We start from the raw sequence: 21,074 nt of genomic DNA, 5'->3' as shown, positions 1-21,074 counted from the left end.
AACACATGTTTAAGACAAGAAGGTGGTTGGGCGTAGCTGGCATTGATTTGCAATCAGATAATCAGGCTTTATGAACCTGATAATCTTCTCCAACTAGCTTGGTGGGTGAGGACAAAGAACTAAATGTTTGTCTCAATTATATCAGGGCTTTTGATATTTCCTCTGATAACATTTCACAGACAAACTGATGAAGTATGGATTTGTTAAGGGCACAGTGAGGTGAGTTGAAAAGCTGGAAGGTTGTGATTAGTGCCAAATGGTCCAGCTGGAACCATAAATAAAACATTAGAGCTCCTTAGGGTTTCACACTGCTACCAGCAGTAATTAACATGTTCACTAACAACCTGTAAGAGCCAGTGCACCCTAACCAAGTCTGCAGTTGATTGGAAACTGGAAGGAGTGGCTGAAACACCCCATGGTTCTGTCACCATTCAGAGAGATCTGGTCAGGCTGGAGAAATGTGCTGAGAGGAATCTCAAGAAGTTCAGTAGGAGGAACCTACATCCTTCTGTGAGTTGCCAGAATTTCAGCTGTGTATTTTGATAGAAAAGGGATTCATACATATCAAAACACACTCCTGGATTTAACTTTCAGGTGTGTCCATTCTACATGTAAGTCTGGAACTATAACCATAAACACTAAAGAGGTGTAAATGTATTATTTACAAACACTGAAGTAATACCACAACTGCTTTCTGCTGTGGTTATTTTGTTATGGTCTGTAGCCCTAAGGCAGCTTTCTCAAGATCCTGTAGGATCTTGAGAAAGATCAAAATAACAAAATAACCATGTATGAATTTAGAGTTAAATGTATCACTAGTGACATAGTTTACAAAGGGGACGTTTATTCCCTAAACAGAGAGTTGTCTGGTTTGGTTACCAGGTGCAACGATCATGTAGAGATTGTAAATATACAGCAGTTAAGTAGAGCAAGATGTTTTCATATAGAACCTTGCAGTACAAATAGAGTATCAATCAGTATGACAATTCTTCCAATAAAAAACTTACCTCATCACCCAGGCAATGTCATCTGCACTGCAAAACAGCTGTCAACATTATTTGGGAAGTTTCAGCAGACTTTTTTCTTTCTGATACATGCTGTGTACATCATCCCATTAGCCAAGACTGTTATGAAGAATTGCAGAAATAATTGGGAAGATAGAATCTCTCCTTTTTCAATGTTATTTTTTAAAAAGAAGTACCCATAGAAATTATTAAGCATTTTTCCTTGCTTTTTATTACCAAGTTTGTAATTAATTTTTTTTTTTTTGAAATGTTTATGGTAGTTTCCACTATTTATCAACATCAGCAGCTGTGTCATTAGAAACCCTCAAGAAATACCTGTTAAAATTTGTGTTCCCAGTGCTGGCACTGCAGCAGCAAAACACAATGGTTTTTTAAATGGTTGTTTCTCTCTACTGCCTGCAGTTTGAAAGCTAGAAACAGAGGCACATGCTTTATCTTCCCAGAAAATAAATAATCTCTTTGGGGATTGGCTTAATTATTTTTTTCAGTGAAGATCCTGTTGTTCCACACAGCCTCAGGTGTTACCAGCTAGAGTGCTAGGGTGTCCCAAATACAAGCATGAAATTTTCAATAAAAGTAAAAGGCCTGGGGGTTTATGCCTTCATTTCTTCCATTCCTTTAGTATAGATATCCTTCCAAGTAAAAAAGAATAAAGAAAATGGCCTGAAGATCACAGAAGTTAAGTAACAGTAAAATCATATTATTGCTACTGCCCTTCTTTCCTTGTTTCCTCCATCCTCACTCTTCTTGCTCAAATTGATGTTCTATAATAGGACACAGAGAAAACTCACTTTGTTATTTCATAGGGTGCATTTCTTTTTATTGTTACAAAAAATGATAACATAAAAGCAGCATAAAGAATGTTGCATTGTCTTTGAACCTTCACTATATGTGCTTGTTTCACCAGGTCATTTGATATATTAGAAGCTCTTTCCAGGAAAATGATGAAAAAGCAGCTCATGATTTTTGACATAAAAATCTATTTGTAGCCATCACCAAGAATTAGGAAAATTTTGTTGAGAATAAGGTAATCTGAACTTCTTTTTATAGTTTTAAAGTTGCTTTTTCTCAGGTATACTTAATCTAGTCGAAATTTTGTAGGAAATTAATTCCATATATTTTGATTATACAAAAAGAGGAAAGTATTTTTTCTATAAAACCTTTCCTGCACAAGTAGCCCTTACAAATGGTTATGATACCTGAACCTTACTGCTGATTATTTTGTGAATGCAAATATAACAAAAAAATCACATTGGTCCCATGATCACTACATTGCTGGATTTTATCTCAATTTAAAATTACTCTTGGTGATATTATGATAAGAACCTGATAACCGTGCACCGTGTTAACGTTGCTGTTTTGCCCTGCAAGAACACCTGTGTCCTTTGAGAAAGTGCGAGGCATGATTTCGTTTTTCAACGCTTATATAACACTTTAGAAGGCTAAAGTCAATAAATGTTTGTAGTCAGCGCAGGACGTTGACAACAGTGACCGTGTTACCGCCTCGGTGGGCCCCGCTCTCCGCGCCCGCCCCGCTGCGCCGCGGCCCCGCCCCGCTGCGCCGCGGCCCGTCCCGTCCCGTCCCGTCCCGCTTAACGAGGCGCGTCCAGGTGGTGTGCGGCTTTCCCTGCTGCTCCCCGTTCCGGCCTGCGAACCATGGCACTGCAAGGGGCTGCGGCGGCTGAGGAGCTCGTGTTCTATGTGAATGGGAGGAAGGTAAGTATAGGCCGGAGAGAGAGGGGCTGCTGTCCCTGAAGGAACCCCCAAGGACATAGATTTGGCTTCCTCAGACATATTGTGTAACCGAACCCTCGCACAAACCTCCAGAAGGTTGGGTGGTTGCATCCCATTTTGGCCAGCTCTGCTGTGTTTGGGAGAAAAAGCGTGTCAAAGTGAAACACACTTTCAGCTGGGCATCAAGTTTGGCTTTAATGGTGTCAGATGCACAACTGAAATCAAGACTTTAGTGCCCAAATTTGGACTATTGAGCATAAAGATAATATTGCAAGCACTGGTTGTTGATCCAAAGCAAGTGTAAGGAACTAGCTGATTCTAAGTGATCAAATAAGAAATACTGTACTCAATCAAGAATGTGGATATTTCTGTTGCTCTCTGTTGTCAGTTTCTTACAGAAAGTGAAAGTAAATATAAATAAAACTAGAAAAGAAATCTCTACCGCCGATAGCCTTACAGACTTCCTCTAATGTTTGTTCCAGTACGTCAGAGTGCCAGGGAGGCTTTAAAATCTGCAAATCATTACTTCGTTCTTTATGCTGTCTTTAAAGTTTTGCATTTTTATTTCTAGTGTGGCCAAAGGTCAGTTCCCTCAGTATAACGTTTCACTGAGCAGCAGTTATTTTTAGTACTTGCAAGGTGCCCTAACACTTATTTTCTGGAAATGCATCTGTCTGAAAAGGAATTTCCAGAAGGAGTCCAAACTCTCCTGCAGTGTTTGGCAATTAGTGTAGTACTATGAGAGGGAGCCAGAGAAGGATTCCCTTCTGGCTTTGTGTGAATGTAGTCTGTGCCCTGAATTATTAAATGCTTTGGTTTCTTAATAAAACCTTGTTTTTACTTTCTTGCTGTAGATAATAGAAAAAAATGCTGATCCTGAACAGATGCTCTTGGCTTATCTGCGAAAGAGGCGTATCCTTTTCTTGTCTGTTCCCTTAAGTCACTTGTGAAAGCCTTATTCAAGTAAAATTTTAAGAAATTTTAATTCAAGGTTTAATTACCAGATTAAGGAAGTTGTGATTCCTTTAAGATAAATCAACCGCACTAAATGATGTCTCTTTCTTAATCCAAATATTTGTCAGTTGAGCTGCTGTGTTTTTAGCCTGGCTTTTTAAACGCATAAATTATGCCATCAGGCACAATGATTATGTGTCTGTCTGTGTTCCTCCCTTCCCACCTCATAAAGAAGTCTAAAAATCTAGGGGTCAGTGGCTTGACAGAATAGAAGTCCACAAGCTTTGAAATAGTCTCTGTCCATGTAAAAGGGGGCTCTTGTGATGAGAACCTGAGGCTGATGGAATTTTGAGGGGCAAAAAATGCATCTTCCTTTTGGTGGCTTTGAAACATTAAAATAGCTGTTTGTTGAGTCACAATTTTAGATGGGCCACTGTTCCAGATTCACAGGAATGAGCACTTCTCTCAGAGGTGTGATCCTTCAGATGAGATGCAAGGCAAATATCCTAACTATAAATGGGCCTTCTGGGAGAAACTGGGAAATTTGTTTTAGTGTTCCACTGGAATTTCAGATATACAGCTGGTTTGCCCATTACATATTCCTTCCTTTTGAATTTTCACCTTGGAGAAGTATTTTTCACTTCCTTTTTCTGTCCCAACTTACTCCTCTCCCAAAATAAATTATAATCAAGTTTTCTGTTTTCTTGAGAAGAGGATTTTGGTCATGTAATTCCTTAGCTTCCATCTTGCTTTCACTGAAAATTTTATTCCAATATAGAAAGGAGTCCAGTACATGTGCTGATACCAAACAAATTCTGTGTTCCTTAGGGGTTTAGGAAAAAAGGTGGTCTCAAGCCTTTGAGTAGAATAAAGCCCAGAATGGAACCAGATAATTATTTTCCCTAATGACAGCATTTTCAGTCTGTCTTACAGGAACTAAGTATGGCTGTGGAGGAGGTGGCTGTGGTGCTTGCACAGTGATGATATCAACTTATGAGCCAGCTTCGAAAAAGATAAGGTATCCTCAACAGAATATTTTGAAACCTGCAGAAAATTTCATGATTGTTGATACCACTTCCAGATATGAAACCTTAAAAACAGAGTTGTAGAACTTGCACTTAATAGTAAAATTATCTAGAGGAAGGGTCACTTGAATCCAAAAGGAGAATGCTGTAAAAATTGCTGTTGATTCAGCTGTATTGTAAATTTGCTGAACTATCACACTCAAATGCTTGATTTACTTATAAATACCGATAGCCCCTGCAAGAGGTCGTAGGAGACATTAATTTAAGACCCTTTGGCTTGACCACTGGCTCCTATTTGCAGCTCTGCATGGTGGTTCAAGTCCAGCTGGTAACTCAGGACCATGCAGGGGCTCACTCACTCCCCCCAGCGGGATGGGGCAGAGAATCAGAGTGGTAAAGGAGAAAACTCATGGGTTGAGAAAAGGCAGTTTGATAGATAAAGCAAAAGCTGCTTGTGCATCAAGCAAAGTAGACAATTTACTCACTACTTCCCATCATCAGGCGTATGTCCAGCCACCTCTGGGACACCATCATATGTGATGGTTACTGGGGAAGACAAACACAATCACTCCAAAACTTTCACCCGTTCTACTTCTTCCCTCGGCTCTATATGCTGCACAGGATGCCATACGACATGGAATATGACTTTGGTCATTTTGGTTCAGCTGTCCCAGCTGTGTCCCCTCCCAGTTTCTTGTGTCTCAGAGTCTCCTCATTGATGGGGGGGGGGTGAGAGGCAGAAAAGACCTTGACTCTGTGCAAGCCCTGCTCTGCAGTAACTGAGTGCCCCTGTGTTATCAGCACTGTTTCCAGCACAAATCCAGAGCACAGCTTCAAACTAGCTACTATGAAGAAATTTAACTCTATCCCAGCCAAAACCAGCATACTGTCATACGATTGGTGGGAAGGTAGGGTAGGCAGAAGTGTGGATCTTACCAGCCCTTTAATACTGAACTCCACCCCTTACATCCCACCCACAGAAAGAAAGATTTTGAAACTGAAACCTGGAGTTTGAGTCATTAAGCTAAAAACTGGAATAAATTGCTTTAAAGTTGAGAAAGCACCAATCAAATTGTTAAATTGTTACACGTCATTGTACACTGAAGTGTTTGTTGGGTGGGGAAAAAACATTCCAGTTGTCCTTTTGTACAGTTACATTACATTGGAATGCAACACAAATGAAAATGTTTAAAGTTCAGGAAAGAGCTACAATTAAAGCAGACTACTGAAAAAAAATCAACTGTACTAAAAACCAAATAAGTTTCTTGAAATTATTAAATGCTTTGAGGAATTTTCATTTTGCTGTGTTGCTCTGTAGGCACACAGCTTGTGGTGATTGGGAGTGGGGCTGTGGCTGAGCCTCAGCCCTAATGGACTACAGCTGTGTAGGTCAGGTGAGCAGCACTGAAAGCAGTTAGAGCTGGAGTGTCCAGGTACCCTGACCAATCACCAAAGGGAACAGAGAGCGCACAGGTGCAATTCATTAACATGAGGGTGTAAAAGGTGGGGCTAAAGAACAAAGGAGGGCAGATGCTTGTAGCCTTCTGAAGCGACAGGATGTTACTCTGTATGGGCAGATGCCTGAAGCCTTCTGAAGTGGTGTGGTGTGGTGTTATTCTGAGTTGCAGTTTTCTGAAATTGTGTGCTGATACTCTGTGTATCATGGCCTTCTCAACTGCAACATATGCTGTGGCTTATGCTGCAGCATTGTTCCTATTTAGGAACAATGATATTTATTTTACATCAGAATTTCCTTTGGATCAGAATTTTGATTATAAATTTGCAGCAGTAATTCTTTACTTCCTTTCAATGACTGCACCAATCTTCCTTTCCCTATCTTCCTCCTTCAAAATACACTTGACAGATTCCTTGTGGGCAAGAGAGACAAGAGGGCAATTAGCAAAGACTGAGGTATTTAGGAAGATGTAAATTCCATGGAATTGTCCTTATAGATATGCTTTTATATGGGGGTCAAGAGCCATAGCTAGAAAGTGATCACTTCTCATTCCAAATGTTAATAGTAGCTGCTTTGTAAGTATGAACTATGTCTTGATTGACTGAAAAATAATACTCAGACTTGTTTATTAAAATAATATTCATGTTCTTTATTCTCCTTTATGTACTAAAGACACTATTCAGCCAATGCATGTTTGCTTCCCATTTGCTCCTTGTATGGTGTAGCAGTGACTACAGTGGAAGGTATTGGAAGTACTAAAACCAGGATTCATCCAGTTCAGGTGAGACTGCAGTATCACTGCATAAGAAGATTACTGCTTTCTTTTTTGGATGGAATGGCTTTAGTGACAGTGCTTTTAGGGCATGGGAATTTCATATGATTGTTGTTTTCCCAGCTAAGTGACAACAGAGGGCAACATTGTTTTCTCGTGGCTGATTGATCAAGGCTGATGACAGATCTTTAATATTGACAGGGCATGGGAATTTCATATGATTGTTGTTTTCCCAGCTAAGTGACAACAGAGGGCAACATTGTTTTCTCGTGGCTGATTGATCAAGGCTGATGACAGATCTTTAATATTGACAGTCTGATCAAGTAGTCAGTATATGATGATTGTTGGAGTGGGTCAGGCTTTGCTCTCTTTGGGCTGATGACATCTTGGATAATGTCCCTTTGGTTCATATTTTAGTATAAGTGCAAAAAAGACAGAAGTCCACTGAAGGTTAATTAGCTTCTTTAATAAGATGTACATCAATATCACACCCAAAGTAATTACTTTCATTTGCTATTGCTTTAAGTGTTTTACTTTAAAAGTCTGGTTTATTAGCAAGGCAACATTTTGTAAGGCATCTCCCATTTAAGAGAGCATTCATTAGAATGGAGATGAGTGCTGGAAGGAGTGTTGTTTGTGGTATTTCCTTTCAGGAAAGACTTGCCAAGTGCCATGGCTCCCAGTGTGGTTTCTGCACACCTGGAATGGTGATGTCCATATACACTCTGCTAAGAAACCATCCAGAACCAACTTTGGAGCAGATGATTGCAGCTCTGGCTGGTAAATATTGCCACTTTAGTTTGCAGCTGTGTTCCTGAAGCATTTTTTCAGGTGCTTTGTCTATGTGGGTGCTTGTCTGTGTGAGTATACATGTCTGCATGCATGGAGGATGTACTCTTACAAACTGTGCTTCCTAGAAGAATTACTACTGGATGGAGACCTTGTATTCCCTATCATTCTTTTATCTCAGAAAATGAAACAGAGCTGTGGATTGTTTCAGGTGCTCAAAACATCCCCCTATGTGTCTTTTGAAATGCTTAAAATCAGATGTGCAAAAATGATGTCATATTGGAGAAGCAGCTGCATCTGAGCATCTCCAAGGTCCCTTTATATCTGGTGTTGAGAATGTCATAAGCCTTGCAGGACAGGCCCTTTGCAGTAGGATTAAAACAGATAAGGCAGAGAGATGCAGACTATCTTCAGCAAGGGAAAGTGTGAGCATTTATTGTAGGTAAAATAGCCTTCTGTCATCTGTTGTGCTCTAGAGTCACAGTGGAGCCAAAGACATTTCCTGTTACTGTGTGGTGAGCTTAGAGGTGTAACATTAGTTTCCTTCACCTCTAGAAAAAAGTCAGGGGGAGAGAGAACAACATTTTGAGTGGGTAAAAAGTACTGTACAGTCTCTTATTCTCCTGCATACTGAGCTGGAGCCAGCATTCACTGTAGTGCAGATCTCAACTGTTTCATACTCCCCTTGGAACAGCAGCATTTTTTGTCAGGAGCTGCAGGGTCCTAAGTCTTGTGCCACTGTTCTATTTTGTCTTTTTGAGAGCTGACACTTCTCCTTGAGCTTAAAAAACACAAGACTCACATAAATATATGACATTCTAAAGCCACATCTTTAGAGCAAAGCTTTTTCTGACTGATTTCCTTCCTTCAGGGAACTTGTGCCGCTGTACTGGATACAGGCCAATCCTAGATGCCTGTAAAACCTTCTGTAAGGTAAGAAGTAGTGGTGGTAGGAGTGCTGGTTTGGGGCCATCAGTGTATATGCATCTACAAGCCATCAAGATTTTCAGTGAGATCATCTCTTCCATCTGTTTAAAGATGTCATTCTGAGTAAATGGCCTAACCCATTAGAAAAATTGACAAACACAAGTGAACATGGTGTCTAACCTGGATTATGAGGAGGAATCTGAAGTAACTCCATGTGGTTTACTGTGGGTTAGTACTGGTATGAATAAAAGCAAAATTTCAGTCCACATTCTTAGAATTTATGGTGCAATGCAATGTGTCAGAAACCTACCAAGGAGAAATGGGAGTGAACAGTTGGTAAAGGAAACAATACAGGCCACCTACATCTGCTCTCACAATGTCAAAAGAATTCTGCTCAGTGGGAATTATGTTGTATTAAGGATGTCAACATTTGATGACTTAAATAATTTTTTTAATATCACTCCTTTAACACTTAATCCTTCAAATTCAGCTTGTTATTAAACTTCATCTAGAACTTTATTGAAATACAGAGTCACTCTTATGAGCTTTAACTCATTGCCACTCTGGGCAGTTTTTCACTAATGGTATTTTCCTATTTTAGGAATCCATTTGTTGTCAAAGGAAAGCAAATGAAAAATGTTGCTTGGAACAGGAAGATGATTTGTTTGACAATGAAGAGAAGGTAAAGTTTTAAATATATTACAATATAAAACTTAAAGAAAGAATATTGCATATAGTATTTGATAAATATGATATTTTATTTTTCCTCACAAGAAATTTGGAAATATTTTGAAAAATTGAGGATTCTATGTGTAAATTTGAATGAGGAGGCTCTGATAGCACTATCTGTGTCAGATAGTTCGTATAAGGTAGTTTGGGTCTGCAGAGCTGAGATTTCAACAGCTCTTCAGGTTCAGTAATATTAATAGTCTGAGCTCTACCAATACAGTGAGAATTACATTGTGAAAGACATTAGGGCATATGTGAAATTTGCTTAAATCAATGATCAGAGATGCTCTAAGTACTGGTCTCTTAGGAAAAGTGCTGACTTGACTCTGAAGAATTGATACACTCTTAAAAATTAGAGCTATGATTGTGATTTTATGTGAAACCTCTTATCCATACCAATATTTCACCTTGTCTTAATTTTCTTTCAGTAAGATCTGATCTACTTCTTGGGGTTTTCAGTACATTAGGTTGGCATGAAACTGCTTTGTTCTAGTAGAACTACAAGAAGCCTTCACTTAGTCCTTCAGTTGCTTGCTTCTGTGCTGTCATTTGCGTTTGCAGTAAAATTTAAGAAAATATAATGAACACTTCTTTCACCTCAGCACCTCCAAATGATACATGGTGATATAAAAACAAAGCCAAATGATAATGAAATGGCTAATTTTTTACTGACTTCAGTGGCAGTCTGTTGGTTTGGCTTTGCTTTTGCTTTTATTGTTGTTGTATGAAATTAATGTTGAGAGAAAATTCTTGGTCTTTGCTTTTTTTTAAGGTGTCTACCAGCCTGTTTTCAACAGATGAATTCCAGCCCTTAGATCCCACCCAGGAGCTTATATTCCCTCCAGAACTAATGGTACTTTTTGCTGCTTATAGACAATTCTGATGCTCGGTTCAGAATTAATTCTTAAGTCCTGCTTAGCAGTAATTCATCAGAAAAAATGTCAAAACATTTTAATGTTATTATACTCCTTTTTGGTTTTTTGCCCAGTAAGCTTATTGAATATTCACATCCCCAAAAAAAAGTCATACTGGGGAGAATGAAGCTGCAGAGTTGGGTGTTAGGTGAGAAGATAAAGAAGCAACCTAAACTGGGTTTTCAGTCCAGCAGCTAAAGATACAAATACTTCACAGCAAACTGAATGGCAAACAATTTTTAACAGTGGAAAATAATTTTGTGGCTTAATAGTTTTGTTAGTCTATTCTCAGATGGCCACCCAGATCAGAGAGTGTTTAGCCCCAGTGATTAAGGCACGCCAAAGATATAAACAGCTGGGATGGAAAGTGTTAGGCATCCTTAATTATTGACAGCAGTATTTGCCCTAGAAAAATTGAAAGCAATTTGTTTTACTTTATTACCATTGTAGAGATTCAAAGCCAGATTCTGGAGTTAGCTGACTCCTTCTGGAGAAAGGTTCAGGACAGGAGTTCTTGACTGTGTGTTTGTCATTTCCGAGTGAGCAGTGCTAGAACAGCAAGAGACACTTAAGTGCATGCATAATCTAGAAGGGAATGCTGCTGTCAGTGCCATTGGTGCTCTCCAAGCAAGCTAAGTGGGCAAATACCTCCCTAAGTATTTTTTAATCACTTTTCTAACAGTTTTAGCAATTGCAGGATCTATCCCTACATCTTTTGCTAGGGGGCTGTTTATTATCATTCTTGTTTATTAGCCCACTGGAATTACTTAAAGACATGTTACCCACACAGTCTCAACTTTCACCACTGTGCAAACATTAGCCAGCATAACATTTCTGTCCCCTTTTTGTCCAGTTTTGAAGGATTATGTAGAATTGCTGTTGTTTAAGAGCATTTTTGACTTTCAGTCAGTTGTCTATTAGACCTTACTTCTGTCTATATGTCTAAATATTTAAATCTGCCATGTTTCTCCATCAGAGAATGGCAGAAAATCAACCAAAAAGAACTCTGGTTTTTTGTGGGGAGCGAGTAACATGGGTTTCTCCTGTAAGCTTGGATGAACTGCTGGATCTGAAAGCCACCTACCCTAAAGCACCTCTTGTGGTTGGGAACACCAGCGTGGGTATGTATGTGATCAGAACAGCTCCTGTTGCTTTAGTTCCAGTGTGCATGAGAGGACTGGGGCTACATTTGTTGTTCTTTTTGCATTTTCATCCCTAAGCTTTTGTTCCAGTATGTGGGAGTTGTCATTATGGAAAAGCCTTTTGTCTAAGCCTATTCCTATCTTGTAGGACCTGACATGAAATTCAGAGGTGTGTTCCATCCAGTTCTTATTGCTCCTGCAAGGATCCCTGATCTGAACATGCTGAAATATACAAATGATGGTCAGTAGACTTTATTTTGGAAAAAAGTAGAAGATTTCTTTGCAGGAAGGAATGCTGCACCATTCCAGAGTGCTGAGCAACTCATTCCTAAGCATGCTTGGCTGTTTCCCAGGTCAAGGGGGCTGTTGCCAACAACACAGTGCAGGATAGTTTTGTCTTCCTGACGCAGTGCAGAGCTGACCAGCAATATTATCTGGGGCCTTAGTGCGAGGGTGATTATTCTGGTAATACTGGTTCTGGTGATCAGTCATGCAGGATTTGCTCTGTGAGTGCTGTACCAGGCTCTGCTGAATAGCAGAGAGAGATCCATACAGAACCACAGGGAGAGTTAGCATGTGTCATGCTTGGTTACATTAGAAAAAATGCTGTGATTAAACTGGCATCACTGATATGCATTAACTAATCTCGTTCTCAATCATAACAGCATTAATTGTAATAGGTTAAAAATATTGAACCTCAACTTAGATGTTTATAATAAGCATGAGGTTTTTTTAGTTAGACTAGGTTTTGGGATTTAAATAATTTCTGGTGGATTAGAATTACAATGAGAACAGGTCTCAATTTACTGTAATAGTCTAAAGTAATTGAATAAAAATTACCTTGTACTAGCTTATAGCCAAATTTTTAGTGAAAGTTATATCTGATGAAATTACTTGCTATATGCCTGAATCCACTTTTTTTTAAGTGGTAAGCTGTGTTTGATAGTTCTGTCATTACATTTAGAATATCTATTTTATTTCTGGTCAGTCATCCAGTTCTGTTCTAAGGCTAGTTTGTTCTTAGCTGAAAAGTAGCTAGGAATTGAAAAGAAGCTGGGAGAATTCTTACTCCTCCTTTAAAGTGTGTAACTAAAACCTAGGTATTTGAAGGTGAGACTTACTAGTTCTAAAACAAGAGATACGGAGTTTAGTTTGCCAGTCAGAAATAGCATTTCCTCTCTTTAAGTGCAAAATTTGTTTTGATTAAATTTTTCTTTTAAATACACAAAATTTAATATTGTTTTGCTTAATTAAAATGCATTCAATTTATTTCTGTTTTCATTTATACATTTAATTGAATCCCAGTATTCACTGAAAACATGCATTTATTATGTAAATAATTATTTTTAATAGAAGGGAACTGTGTACCATTTACAAAAAAAAATAAAGTCTAATCTTACAAAAAACCCTCAAGTAAATGCATATGAGTTCTCTTTCTAGTGGGAAAAATGAGACTGTCTTAATTGTCAGGACTATTTGGGTTTTTGCTGCCAATGCTACCTACGCCCACCTTAGAAGAATAACTAGAATGTAGATATGCAAAGCAAGATCACATTAGGGTGAAAATCATGCTTTACAATAGGAAGTCTGTTGAAAGCATTTTGAAGTTGACTCACCTTTGTGCGATGTCTCCTAAACATTTACTCAGTCAAAGCAAGGTGCAAGGGAAGCACCAAGTTGGGATGTGCAGCTGGAAGCACAGAAGGGATTTCCCTTTCAGCAGAAGAGATGAGGTGTTAGTTCTATTTCATAATTTCTAGGGATCTTACCCTCAGTCTCCTGAAATGAAAAGTTCCAGTTCCTTTAAAATGCGAAGGCTCCTCTCCTTTTATCTGCCTTAGCTCACATGAGCTGTCCTAACTCTACAGTCTGAAGACCCTTGAAAACCCAGGCAATAAAGCAATGCACACATTACACTTTCATAATCTTTTGGTTACAGGATTAACTCTGGGAGCTGCCTGCAGCCTCTCTCTAGTGAAAGACATCTTGACAAATGCAATTGCGAAGTTCCCTGAAGAGAAGACAAGGGTTTTCTGTGCTGTCTTGCAGCAGTTGAGAACTCTGGGCGGAGAACAGATAAGAAATGTTGCTGTATGTTGGGAATTACTTGCAATTACAGTTTGAAAAAGTTGTAACAAATGTGAAATTGGTCCCGATCACATGTAGAACTTGCATATTTAATTTTGATTTTGCCATGAATTTTCTATCAATACCTCTTTTTGTAGCTTTCAATACGTATAAATGTACATATAGTTTGCATGTCATATTGTCACTTACCTTTCTCTGTAGTCATCATATTATGTTAACATAATATAATACTTTATTTTTTCAAGTCATTTGGTGGAAACATCATGAGTAGAAAATCAACATCAGACTTGAATCCTGTTCTGGCATCCAGCAACTGCATGCTCAATCTGGCTTCAAGAGGTAGGAGGAGATAGCCTGTCTTTACAGCATGTAAGTGTTCAAAGGGCTCTTAGAGATTTAGGTTTCTTGCAGAATTTTGTCATCTTCCCTTCTGAAAATTTTAACTTTCGTAATATCCATCACAGAATATGCTCACTTTCAGAATAAAATATCAGAAAGAGAAAGGTAAGAGCAATAGCATTTATTTCTTTCTGGACTCCTGGAAATGTTCAGAATCTCAGGGGGAAAGCAAACAAAGAAAAGAAGAAATGAACGCAAAATCTAAACAACAAAAGCCCCACCCTCCTAATAATTTTTTACTTATACAGCAGTTCTTTAAAACTCATTTTGTATGTTTTAGAATGAAAGGTAGTTATGACAGCAGCTGCAGACATCTGGAATAAATTGACAGGAGTGAGGGTGGGATCATAATGGCAGTATTGGAAGGGAGGATTACATAATGGGGATTGACCTCTGGGTACTTTTTTTAGCAATCTGGTATTATGATGTTATGGAAGATGGAGCAACCATTTAAATTTATAGAACATATCACCGATAGTTTTTTGTGTAAGCTCTGTAGGTTATTTATTCAGGAAGGCAGCAGGTATTTTTTGCCAGTTAAAATACTATTGATGTGTTAATTGCACAATTGTAGGGAATTTTCTGGATTTTACATTTTAGGTTTTTTTTTTTTTTTTTAGGACAAAGGCGACAGATTCCTATGAGTGATATTTTTGCAGATGGAGCTGGTAACAATACCATTACACCAGAAGAGATCTTAGTCTCTATCCATATTCCCTATTCTAGGAAGGTAAGTTATTAGTTTTAGATTTGCTTTATGCAGAATTAAAGACTATGAAATAAAGAAGGGGCATAATCCATCTGTTTAAACTAGCACTGTTACTGCTCACTTTCTGAATTCCTTACATTTATTCATTTCAGTGCCATACTATCTCCAGTTTCAGCCAAAAAACACAACTCAGCAGGTAGCTGGCAGTGCTATGTAAAGAGTAATATTCAGAAAGAAGTTTGCCCTAAAATGATGAGGGAAATAGCAATTGTCTAGATCCCCTGTGGAAAGGGGTCTTGGGTAAGTTGCCATTGTGCTCACCAAAGCAGGCTGCTCACCTGTTGAGTTGTGACTCTCATCCCAGCATTGTCATCTCCTGAGGATTTTTCTTTAAAATGGGATAAGATGGGATATGTGTGTGTGGTGTTTCCGTAAATGTTGCTGAACTGAATAACAGTCTTTAACTGATACTGGGTTTGCAATAGTGGATATGTGATCTCAGAAGAGAGTTATGGGTTATGTTATCTGAATACTGAAGTTTGGCAATATCTTGAAGCCTCTAAACGTGTAGTCTTGTTATAAATACAGGTCCACAAAATCCCTGTCTTCCTGTTATCTACCATAAAAAATCTAGGTCATCTGAACTGTGTAGGTGATGGATGATTGGGTAGGAGCTGCTAGAAAATCAAAGATGGTAAATCTACTGAAAGGTCAAGAGAAGAAAGTGCTTGGTCTTGAATACTCAGGAAGCTGAATTTATGCTCTTCATTTTTTGTTCTCTTGCTTCACATAATGCAATAACAAGTTCTACTTTCAGATACTCACATGTCTGCACTTCTGTGTGATCTTGCTCAGGGGGAGTATGTGTCTGCATTTCGACAAGCACCAAGACGGGAAAATGCTCTTCCAATAACCAATGCTGGGATGAGGGTCCTTTTTGAAGAAGGTACAAACATTATAAAGGAGCTAAGCATTTTCTACGGAGGTGCTGTCTCAACAACAGTCTGTGCTAAACAAAGCTGTTGGACACTTATTGGAAGGTAAAATTTCTTTGTCTTGTGTGTCTCTGAGCAAAGGGACTGTGAAAGCTTGGGTTCATATTCCTTGGGACATGAAAGTACAGAAAGATTTCATTTGCCTGACTGATGCCTTGTGTGTTCAAGTGAATGATCAAGCCTTAATGATGACTTTTCAGGATTGTTACATTTTGGAGTTTGCACATGAAGTGCAACTCTAGTGTGAATTATGCAGAGAGATAAGAGAGACGGCCTGTGGGATACGTGGGTGAGGTATATGTCAGTCAGTTGTGCACCTAAACCCAAGGCTGGGTAAATTACTCTGTACCCCATACATCTGAGAATCCTCTCTTCAGTGTTCTTGAGTCCTTCAGTTGGTCTCTAAAAGATACAAAGTTTGAGGACATTAGATGTGTCCAGTAAAGTTAGAAGCACAAGTCAAGTCTTCACCTTTTCAATATATCTTCATCTCCAAGGTCCCAGTAATCTCTGGAATTAGTCCCTGACTTTCCCTCCCGCTTTGCAGCACTTTTCCAAGTTTTGGAGGAAAAAAATTGCAAATTCAAGCAGCATAAAAATAACACTAAATGAAGCCCTAATGGCCTTTTTTACTATTTTATATGCAACTGTGTCACTAGTTGAAGTGCTCACTATTTTTTGATGCTTAACATGATTAAATTTAGTCTAACAGACTTAATATTTTTTTTACCTGTGGCTGTGTAACTATGGAGAATTAACAGTGTGAGATACTTGAAGAAGACAGTGCTTTCAGAAAATGTAACAGCTAATTAGATCCCTTGAAAGTATCTACATTTTGCATCTATGTTTACTTTATTTCAAATGTAGGATAGTATCTGCGATATGGTGAGAATCAGTAATACTGCTAAAGCAGCTTTAAAGCTGTAATAGGGTTTATTTAATTATGTATTTGTTTATTTAAAAATGCTGGCATAGCACTTAATTCAGTTTACTTATGGGAGTTCAGCTCTGTGAGCAACATTGATCTACACCATTTAAAAAATTGCAGACATTATTAGAATCAATATTTTGGCTTCATTTTGAGCAGGATTATGTCTGTGGTCGATGGTCCACATAAAATACTGCAATTGGTATCTATTTTTTATTAGTCCTGGTCTGATTGTATCTATTATTCTTCCTAACAGACACTGGAATGAGCAAATGTTGGATGAAGCATGCAGACTAGTCCTTAAAGAAATTGCTCTTCCTGGCTCAGCTGGTGATGAAAATGTAGACTATAAGAAAACTTTGATGGTCAGTTTCTTCTACAGATTTTTCCTGGAAGTATCACAGTCATTGAAGACAATGGTAAATTAGTTCATAAAATCATGGAATATACTGAGTTTCAGGAGACCCATCAGGACCATGGAGTCCCACTCCTGGCCCTGCACAGGACACCACAGGAGTCTCACCATGTGCCTGAGAGTGTTGTCCAAATGCTTTTTGGACTCAGGGTAGGAGCTGTGACCACTGCTCTGGGGAGCCTGTTCCACTGCTCAGACACTCTCTGGGTGAAAAATCTCTTCCTGATATGCAACCTAACGCTCTCCCCTCCCAACTTCATGCCATTTCCTTCAGTCCTGTCAGTGGTCAGCAGAGTCAAGAGATCAATACCTGACCCTTCACTTTCCCTTGTGAGGATGTTGAAGACCTCAGTGAGGTCTGCCTTGACTCTCCTCCAGGCTGAGCAAACCAGGTGTTCTTCATGTCTGCTCTTGTGCAAGCAAATAAAAGGGGTGTTCTTGCTATATGTTAATGATTTAGCACATTGAAAGCACTGTCTTTGGTGTTTGGAGCTACACAATAACCTAAGTGTTTAACTCCCAAAGAGACTGATGGAGAGATGACCATTTAACTTTTAGATGCTCAGATATCTTTACCTTGGACAGAAGGCTTTAAAAGACATTTGAGCAATATTAATACAACAACATACCAGTAGCAAGCTCCCAGACCCAAAGACAAAATACAAAAGATCTTACTCTGTAGTTCAAAACACAAATAGATGAAATAGAAATAAAGGCTTTGGAAAAAAACTGTAGATACTAAACCAACCCTCCTTCTTGTATGAGCTCTGGACTGGGAGATGAGGACACTAAAATTACACTTGCCAAGATGTTCTAGGGTAATTTAGTTTTTTTATTTTTGTCTTAAATATGTTCTTACAGAGAAAAATATCCCTTTTACACTTTTCTTCTGTTACCTTGAGCTCTTTCCTCTAAAGCAACATTATAGTTAATTGTTTGGTACCAGGAGTGATTCTGAGCCACTTTTGATCAGACCTCAAAACAAAGCTCTTCTGTCTGTCCCTACTTTGTTACTTACTTTAAAAAGTATATTTGTTGAATCAAATATATTTTTAAATATTATTTAGTGACACTTAAAACTTCTACATTGTTTTCAGATTGTTGTTTTAGGGCCTTTCTAGTTTGAGCCAGGAAAGCATTTTAGGTACAAAGATTTTGTGCTTGATTTTGATTGTTGCCTTTTCTAATTGTAATGTTCAAAATGTGAGTTTTAGTAGTAATTCACGTCCTTTTCAGGATCCTTGCCATTATCCTGGCATACCTGTGGAATATCAGAGTGTCCTACAAGATTTCAAAACCAGAATGCCCCAGAGTATCCAAATATATCAGGCAAGTGATTTCATTCTGACTTTGTTTTGTGCTTTATAAGACTAGGTAAAAAGTCACAGTTCAAACTGTGTGAAGGTCAGGTTCAGATTTTCCAAAGGACTGGAAGCAAAAGGCTTTTAGTGGTTGATTTTAGCTGTATCTCATTTGGAGAGTCCTTGTTTGTAAAAATAGATTCTGGGATATACTCACTTTTTCTAGACAGTTCTTTGAAGATAAATATGCTAAGCAAACTCCATTGTCAGACTGCTTAAAATTGGTTTACTGCAGTGTGCAAGCCAGTTAGAAAGAAATTTTAAAAACAAAACAAGGCAAAATTTGAAAAGTCCAGGTATAGTATAAATACACTGTAGCATAGCTATAGTATTGTTGTCTCAAATCCTCAGGGGCTCTTAGGTCTTATTGTAGATTTAGGAATCAAGATGGTGTGTGATGTTTGTGTGCTCAAATTAACACAAGCAGGTTGACCTAAATCAACAGTAGAGAGCAGCAAAGAACACATTTGGTATATTCTGAGCTTGCCATATAAATAGTTCATGGTGGAAACACCTGCAAGGATTTTTGATATTTTGACACCCTCAATACACAAGTCAAAATACCAACTTTTGAAAACCTTAAGAAAAATTCAAATGAAATATAGGTAAATACTTGTTTTTCTTTTAATTTTTGGATATTCCCTAGAAAAATACTTGCTTTAAATACTTCAAATTTGTTCAAATTTTTATATTAAGTTTCCTTCAGAGTTGTTATTATTATTATTAAAAAAAAAACAAGGGCAAGAGGCAGTTAGAGGAGCCAGGATCAAGGGTACTATTTCTGTGACTTTTCCCCAGTTTATCCCCCATCTGTAATAAAGTGACTGAACATCAGAAATTGCAACAATTGGTTACTCAGATCAATTGGCACTGAGCAATAGAAATTTAGATACCCAGAAAATCTGAGTTTTTCCATTTTAAATTTCTATTTCGATTTTGTAAGGCCATACTTTTTGTCTGTGCTTCTTCATTTGGACATTATTAAGCTTTTAAAATCAAGATGAATAAAAAGAATGCTTGTCCTGAAATCCAAATATCTTGTCATTCTGAGTTGGAAATGTCTAAGTGGTTTGGCTGAGACATCCATTTGAGGAACTTCAGGCAGTCAAGTGCAGAGTGTTTGTTCTTGACTTTGTGCCAATAGTAGACAGTGTGCCAGAAAGTGCAGGAAGCAGAACTGTGTGGCCTGAACACTTCTGTGCCAGAAGCTTTAGAAGTGAAAACATTTTAAGTTGTAAACAATTAACTAATTCTAAATGTAGAAAAGGAAAATGTTAGCATGAATACTGACACAAAAACTGGAAAGGTGTTCCGGGAGTTGGCAACATTAGTTGACGTGGCAGATTTAACTGGAAATGCTGAATTAATTAAAAAAAAAATTAAAATAGCAAAGTAAGATTAATAAGGCACTAAATTCATACACAGGTGCAAGGAAATAATTGGGAAGAAAATACTTAGGCAATATTTTCTCACTGATTTACATGATCAGTTGCACTCTTTCAGTGAGGAAGACAAATCTTAGAAATCATTGCATATAGCTCTTAGTACACCACCTGACACTGGTAACATTCAGAGCAAAATCTTGTGAGAATAATTCAGAAAATTATCAAAGCTTCCTTACACTATTCAGTAAGCGAGGAAAATGTCCTTCTGAACAAGTGTTGGGTTTGTCACTTTGATGTAAATAATTAAGGGAAAAAATCCAGCTAAACAAACCTGTGTGGGACTCTCTGAAGGTTTCATAAGAGAAGAAAAGAGGAGAATGAAATCCCAGGGAGTAGCAGTCACCTTCTGCAGCCACATCTCTTTCAATATTGAACCAGAAGATGATAGTATGAGCAGTTGTTCATTCATCTGATTTTCTGATCACTGTAACAAGACTGTTCCTTTTTTAACTGGGGGTGCTGGGTGTGTGTTTGTGACTGTGCAGGATGTAGACCCGAGCCAGTCTCCCCAGGACCCTGTAGGACGGCCCGTTATGCACCAGTCTGGGATAAAGCATGCCACTGGTGAAGCAGTCTACATTGATGACCTTCCTTCTGTGGATGGGGAGCTTTTCCTGGCTCCTGTCACTAGTTCCAGAGCTCACGCTAAGATTGTGTAAGTGTTCAAAGTGGACCTGAAGAAAGTATTATCATGAACTGCTGTCTGAGATTTTTAGAGAGACTAGTGTGTTATATGTGTACAGAACAGCATGCCTGATTCCTGCAGCCAAGTCCATGCTGGAAGCAGTATTGTTGCACTAGTAAAAAGGTTTGTTAGGATTTAAGTGTCTCACCCCATTTTACAGTACTAGTAAGGGTGAACTGTTTCTGGTCCATAAACCAGCCCAGAGCTAGCCTAGCTATCTCCACAAACTGTTCAGCTGTGTAGTGCCAAGTGGACTTCAAGATTCAGTTTTACCAACACTGCTTTTAAACCTTAACTCTATGATGAAAGAAGAAAATTGTTCAAAATGTAGGAAATGGTGTGGCAACATTGCAGCAACAAGGTGGCAAAGCTCATATGAGGTTTATAGAAGAAGAGGGTGGAGAAGAGGATTTTATTCTGTAAGAAAACTGTTTCAACGTATGCTTTTATGCTTCCAAGATACACCCATCCTAGCAGTTTGTTCACCAGGCAGGCACCAAGACATAATCAAGTGATCTGTCATGGCAGGTAGGACTGGGGCTTCTAGCTACTGAGTCCTTGTCATATTTCCTGGCTTGTTCT

At 38.4% G+C, this 21,074-nt stretch overlaps 1 protein-coding gene across 3 annotated transcripts in view; it reads left to right on the top strand.

Moving 5' to 3' along the window:
• Positions 1-2,586: 2,586 nt before the first annotated feature.
• Positions 2,587-21,074, top strand: part of AOX1 (aldehyde oxidase 1) — a 38,884-nt gene continuing 20,396 nt past the window's right edge. For 2 of the 3 annotated variants that reach the window (XM_009088098.4, XM_018911647.3), the window contains exons 1-17: positions 2,587-2,741; positions 3,614-3,671; positions 4,635-4,731; positions 6,867-6,975; positions 7,620-7,746; positions 8,627-8,688; positions 9,284-9,364; positions 10,184-10,264; positions 11,302-11,446; positions 11,616-11,708; positions 13,407-13,558; positions 13,801-13,894; positions 14,575-14,684; positions 15,519-15,703; positions 16,843-17,005; positions 18,238-18,330; positions 20,293-20,462. In XM_009088098.4, the coding sequence (XP_009086346.1) occupies positions 2,682-2,741; positions 3,614-3,671; positions 4,635-4,731; positions 6,867-6,975; positions 7,620-7,746; positions 8,627-8,688; positions 9,284-9,364; positions 10,184-10,264; positions 11,302-11,446; positions 11,616-11,708; positions 13,407-13,558; positions 13,801-13,894; positions 14,575-14,684; positions 15,519-15,703; positions 16,843-17,005; positions 18,238-18,330; positions 20,293-20,462 (1,880 nt within the window). In that variant the 5' untranslated portion in view covers positions 2,587-2,681. The remainder of the gene's footprint in view (positions 2,742-3,613; positions 3,672-4,634; positions 4,732-6,866; positions 6,976-7,619; positions 7,747-8,626; positions 8,689-9,283; positions 9,365-10,183; positions 10,265-11,301; positions 11,447-11,615; positions 11,709-13,406; positions 13,559-13,800; positions 13,895-14,574; positions 14,685-15,518; positions 15,704-16,842; positions 17,006-18,237; positions 18,331-20,292; positions 20,463-21,074) is intronic. The other variant, XM_018911648.3, reaches the window with a different exon arrangement.

The sequence above is a fragment of the Serinus canaria genome, chromosome 7 (assembly GCF_022539315.1).
Source record: "Serinus canaria isolate serCan28SL12 chromosome 7, serCan2020, whole genome shotgun sequence".
Lineage (NCBI taxonomy): Eukaryota > Metazoa > Chordata > Aves > Passeriformes > Fringillidae > Serinus > Serinus canaria.
The sequence above is the reverse complement of the archived record's forward strand: the minus strand, read 5'-3'. Positions and strand labels throughout refer to the sequence as shown.